Here is a 6,231-nt window from a genome sequence, read left to right on the forward strand (position 1 = left end):
TCACCCACACTGTATACTTTGTTGTAGCCCTCTCCCCACCCCAAAGACACCTGTCGGTTGGCTAGCTCCTGCTCATTCTTCAGATCTCTGATTGAATGTTACATTTTTACCAAAGTCTTCATGACCACTGAACTAGGTTATGTGTTCATAGTTTTTTGGGTACTTTGTCATAGCATTTATTTAAAAAACATTTTTATTGAGGAATAGTTCACATATCGTAAAATTCATCCGTTTAAGGTGTCGTACAATTCAGTGATCTTAGTTTACCCACAGGGTTGTGCAGTTATCACCATGATCTAAGTTTAGAACGTTTGTGTCTATCACCCCAAAAAGAAATACACCCTTTAGCTATCACCTCACTGTGCCCCCAGCCCTAAGCAACCACTGATCTGCTTTCTGTCTCTGTAGATTTGCCTCTCCTGGACATTTTATATAAATGGAATCATACACTATGTGACCTTTTATGACTGGCTGCTCTCACTTAGCATGATGTTTTCAAGATTCATCCATGTTGTAGCGTGTATCAGTACTTCATGCGACATGCTGTATGGCTGAATGATATTCCCGTCGCATGGATATAACCATTGGGAAGCCATTGGAGGGCTTTAAGCAGGGAAGTGACACAATCCATTTATAATTTTAAAAGATTGTCTGGCTTCCAGGTGGAGATTTTAGACCAGTTAGAAGGCTATTGCGGTAGTCCGGGTGAGAGGCGATGGGGTTGAATTGTATCTCTGAGGTCTCTCGTAGTCTATGATTCTGTGTTGTTTATCTACATCTTGGTTTTATTTTGGCTGATTTTCACAATTTTCCTACAACAGTTTGGTCTAAGATCTTTAGTATTTGTTGAAGATCCATTGGGGGAAGCATATTACCACTGTTGTTGTTAGGTCCTGTCGAGTAGGTTCCGACTCATAGTGACCCAATAGGACAGAGAATTGCCCCATAGGGTTTCCAAGGAGCAGCTGGGGGACTTGAACTGGCGACCTTTTAGTTAGCAGCCGAGCTCTTAACTACTACGCAACCAGGGTTCCAATATTACCACTACCTATGTTTTGTATAAATATTGCCCTTATTGCTGTTTGCTTCAAAGAAATGGTGAATAAGGATAATTAATCTCTAGTGTTCCCAATTTGGAGAATGAGATAAGGGATATTTTCAAGTATTTAGGATAAGGGATATTTAACAAGCCTGGCTTTTCATATTATTATCTTATCCAAATATATCCAGTTTCTGGTATTGTGGTGAGTTTCACTTCACCAGCAGAAACTCAAAATAACATTTTTCAGTGCCTAACACAATGCCTGACATGTAGTAGTTACTTAATGGATATCTGTCCATTACGTATGAACTGTTTCTGCCGGTTGAATTCAGCACATGCCACCAGTTTATGATCTTTGGTTTACATAATTTATCATTTAACTCTCATAACCACTCAGTTGGTGTGTGCAGCATCCCCATTGTATAAAGGAGGGCACCAAAATTCAAAACAGTTCACATTGTTCCTCACTTAATCCTCAAAGCATTCCCATGAGGTAGGCCAAGACGCTATGCAGAATTTACAGTGATGAGACAGAATGATAGTAACTTGCCCAACTCCCTGTTCCCTTACCCTTCTTTAGTTTTCCTCATAGCACTTATTAATATCTATTTGTATATCTGTTGATTGTTTGTCAGCCCCACTAGAATGTATACTCCATGAGGACAGGTACTGTATGAGTTATCTGTCGCTGTGTAACAAATTACCCTAGAACTCAGTGCCATAAAACAAACATTTGTTATCTCAAACTTTCTGTGGATTAGGAATTCAGGAGCAGCTTAGCTGGGTGGGTCTGGCTTGGGCTGTCCTGTGAGGTTGCAGTCCAGAGGTCAGGCAGGGTTGCAGTCATCTGCAGGCTTGACTGGGGCTGGGAGATACGCTTCTAAGCTCACTCATGTGACTGTTAGTAGAAGGACTCAGCTCCTCACCGGCTGCTTGCTGGAGACCTCGGTTCACCACATGGGCCTCTTCTCATGACATGACAGCTGGCTTTCTCCAGAGCAAGTAATCTAGGAGAGAACAAGTCAAAAGCCTTATTATATATAAAATGTCTTTTATGATCTTGCATTGGAAGTGGCTTATGTTCACTACCACCATAATCTATTGGTCACACAGACAAATCCTGTTATATTGTGAGAGGGGCAACATAAGGGCATGAATTACTGGAGGTGGGGGTCATTGGGGGTCATCTTGGAGGCTGGCTACCACAGACACTTTCTCTGTCTTGTTCACTGTTACCTTTCCAGCATTCGGAAGGGTGCCTTCATATAGTAGGTGCTCAGTAAATATTTGTTGAATGAACGAGTGGATGGATTTAGATTACATATGAATTTAAAACGTGTATCTATAAAAACAAAAAGACCATTCATAGAGCTATAAATTGCTGGAGTGGGGGCTAGGGGTAGTGGTGGTGGGGTGAGGGTGGAAGATAAGTACTAAAATAAAAATGGTTGTCTGATGTAAAAAGAAAGGGGACTCACTCAATTTTCTGGTTGTCTCTTTCCCTCAGATGTGGAAGCATGAGGGGTTTTTTGCACTGTATAAAGGATTTTGGCCAAACTGGCTTCGACTTGGACCCTGGAACATCATTGTATCCTTTTCGAACATGAGAATGAAGGAAATGTTTTAAGCTCTCAGGTAATTCTAGGCCACGGGAAGGAGATTTTGATAATACGCAGCCCTGGCAACCCCCCCCCCCCGCCACCTTGGTTACAAACTCATACTTGCCCTTTAATTTTATATAATTTGCCCTCACTTTGAAAGGATTGAACCAGCAACCCCTACTCCAACAAAGTCTTCATCACAATCACCCTCACTTGCTGTTCATAGAACTCATCGAAAAGGCAAAGGCTTCGAGCCTTTTCTTGCACTAAAAAAAAAAAAAGTAAGGCTAAATGAGAACCAAATGCACCTGTTCCGACTTACCTACAAATTCGACTTAAAGACACGGTTAGGAACAGATCTTGTTCATAACCCGAGGACTGCCTGTATTGAATCTTTAGGCAAGTGAGAAACTCAGCATCCTAATGGTGACCACTGAAGATGAAAGTAGAGAAACAGCTTTCAGTTTGAAGCTAATACAAACTAAAGGGAGTAGAAAAGATGTGCCAGACTTTCCTCTTTAAAATAAAAGAACAACAAACATAGGCAGTCTAGAAGGGGCTATTAAGTTTTTGGAAGGTGTGATGGGGGAAGTGCCAATAGGAAAGTTCATGCTGGGGTGATCCTTATTTCCTACCTCTAACTTGGGACTCAAATAACTGAGAAATAATAACGGGGCAGGAAACATTCACAGAGTGAAGGAATCCAGAGCAAATTAGGGCTCCTTCCTGGTGGGAGACTCTCTCCCCTTTGTGTTTGAGTGCCCCCTATGTGCAGAGCCGTGTATTGGATGCTGCGTGTGGCTATGTGTATAGTGGTGAGCATTGCAGGGCTGAAAAGCAGTGAAACACAAGTTCCCTGCCCTGTAGGCTGAGAGATAGTGTCTCCTCTCCTTGGAATTGCTCTGATCACCTAATTCCTGTAACAATTATTCTAGCAGTAAGTTATATGGTGTCATTGATGTTCTGGGTTATTTTTGTGTGTATATGTCCTCTTTGCCCCTGAAGACTGTAAGTGTATTAGAGTTCCAATCTGTTGATATTGCTAAATGCCAATGATCATTATGGGCACATGGTGAGTACTCAATGCATGATGGATTTCACAGATATTTTTTCTTTTTTATTGTTGTAAGACAGATGTTGTTTTAAAGGACTTTTAAACAAGAGCACAGAATAAAAAAAAAACTAAGTACCTATTTAAGAGAATGCAGTATACAATTTTAGAACTGAGTTTGGCTTTTGGTATCAATCCAGTGATTTTCCATGACTTACTCCTCAGTTTTTTATTACATATGAGCAGCTCAAGAGGCTTCAGATCTAAGGACTGAATTATGTGTGAGCCCAGCCCTGGCAACCTGTCTATCCTTCCCCCCTCCCTGTTTTTTCTGTGTTCTAATGTATTTTGAAAATGTTTTAAGTGTTTGCCGAACCTGTGATCCCCCAAGGGCTTCCTGATCGAAGAAGGATACAGTGGTTCAAAAATGTTGATGTGTTTGTGTTACCATGGTAACTTTTCCCTGAGGAAGTGTTAACGTTGAGACTCTGGCCCCAGATCGGTATCTTCTGTGAAGATGGATGCTGATGGATAATTTTCAAGGTGGTTGTCTTTCAAATGTGGGTTAAATGTAGTTGGTAGCCCCAGATGTGGGCTAGAGCAGAAGGCGTAGGCCAGAGCAGTTACAGCTGTGGAGGTTACAGACCTCGGTTCTCATTAAAGTATTTATTGGCAAAATCACTTCGGCTTTGTTTTCTTTTACTATTCGCTCGTTTGCCAGCTTTTTAAATTCTAATCTCCAGAAAGTGATAAAGAAAAGGTGACTATGAAATTGAGAAATAGGCACAAAGCAGAGTTAGGGGTTTCATATCTGGACTTTTAAAGTGTACATTATGGGAATAGAATAAGTGCCTCGCGCTTTACCACTGCCATTCATTGTCATACTGCCATTCACTTCCAAACATCAGGCAAGTGGCTCTTTCCTGTTCCAGGGTTCTTCCCTGTTCTCTTTTTACCACCCCACAAAGATTTTCTACTTTTATCAGTCTTAAGTACTACCTTATTTATTTTTTAAACATTTACTACGCCAGTCATACTCATCCCCAAATAGATGAGCAAAAGGAAAGCCATTTTGTCACAGTGGCACAGGTTGGAAGATAGTTCCTTGAAGGGCTTATCTATATTGGAAACTGGCTCTCATTTACCTCAGCTTAAGTGTTGTTCTTTTCAGAGAAACCTCTCATTGAGTCCCTCTCCCCCAATCTAAATAACGTTCTTATACCATGTATCACAATTTATAACTGCATGTTATATTTATGTGATTATCTGCTTGATACCTATATCTCCTACCAGTCTGTAAGCTCCATAAAAATAGGGATTCTGTTGATTTTATTCACTGCTATGTGCACAGTGCCTAGCCCAGTTATATATACTCAGTAAATATTTGCTAAATGAATTGCTCTGTGTCCCAAGTATCTGGAAAAATGCCTAAAACATAGTAAAGGTTCATCAAGTACTGTGGGATTTAAATGGAATGAAATGAAATTTGAATTACTGGAAAAATTATGGGATGATAGATAAAAGAATAGATTATTAAGCGAAAATAGAGGTGTTTAGAGAGATATACCTTATCTTTTAGACTGTTATTTATTCATTCATTGAACAAATATTTATCGAGCTTTTATACAGGCACTGGGGATACAGCAGTAAACAAAACAGATAAATATCACTGCCCTCATGGAGCTTATATTCTACAAAAGGGAGACATGATAAAAGATTAATAAGTAAAATGTGTATTTGTTATTGTTGTGTGCCTTTGAGTTGATTCTAACTCATAGGGACCCTATAGGACAGGATAGAACTGCCCCGTAGGGTTTCCAAGGAGTGGCTGGTGGATTTGAACCACCAACCTTTTGGTTAGCAGCCTGAGTCCTTAAGCACTTTGCCACCAAGTTTCCGTATAGTATATTATTAGATGGTAATAAATGCTTTGTAGAAAAATAAAGTAGGGAAGAGGGTTGAGGAATGCCAGGGCAGGGTCATAGTCTTAAACAGAGAGGTCAGGAAAAGTCAGCATGGAGAAAGCAACATTTGATTGAGGTCTCTAGGGGATGAGAAAGCCCATCTAGGGTTAAAGCAAGTGCAAAGGCCCTGAGGTGAGAGTGTGTCTGGAGTCTAATGCCATGATTCAGGCAAGAAGTATTGGTGGCTTGCGTGAGGGTAGTAGTAATGGAGGTTGTGAGAAGGGGTTGGAATTCTAGATATATTTTGGAGAAGAACAGATATGATTTGCTGGAGGATAGGATGTGGGTTGTGAGAGAGAGGAAGTAGAATTAAGGATTACTCCAAGGTTTTTAGCCTGAACCACTGAAAGGGTAGCATTGCCATAGAGATGGGGAAGACTGTGGAAGGAACAGAGCTATTTGGGGGGAAATTAGGAGTTTTGTTTTGTGCACGTTAAGTCTGAAGAGCCTACTAGACTTTAACAGAGATGTGGAGTGAGCACTGGGGCAGAGAAATACGGTGCTCAGGAGGGAGGTATGAGTTGGGGAATGTACATTTGGAAGTCATCAGCATATCTGTGGCACTTAAAGATG

At 40.8% G+C, this 6,231-nt stretch overlaps 1 protein-coding gene across 4 annotated transcripts in view; it reads left to right on the plus strand.

Annotated features, from left to right (window-relative positions):
• SLC25A14 (solute carrier family 25 member 14) overlaps nt 1-4,649 on the plus strand; it is a 38,401-nt gene extending 33,752 nt beyond the window's left edge. For 2 of the 4 annotated variants that reach the window (XM_064277582.1, XM_064277581.1), the window contains 2 exons: nt 2,550-2,630; nt 3,920-4,646. In XM_064277582.1, the coding sequence (XP_064133652.1) occupies nt 2,550-2,630; nt 3,920-3,961 (123 nt within the window). In that variant the 3' untranslated portion in view covers nt 3,962-4,646. Of the gene's footprint in view, nt 1-2,549; nt 2,631-3,919 lie in introns of all 4 variants that reach the window. The other 2 variants (XM_010594645.3, XM_023553827.2) reach the window with 2 other exon arrangements.
• The last annotated feature ends 1,582 nt before the right edge of the window (nt 4,650-6,231 follow it).

This window comes from Loxodonta africana, chromosome X (assembly GCF_030014295.1).
Source record: "Loxodonta africana isolate mLoxAfr1 chromosome X, mLoxAfr1.hap2, whole genome shotgun sequence".
Classification (NCBI taxonomy): domain Eukaryota; kingdom Metazoa; phylum Chordata; class Mammalia; order Proboscidea; family Elephantidae; genus Loxodonta; species Loxodonta africana.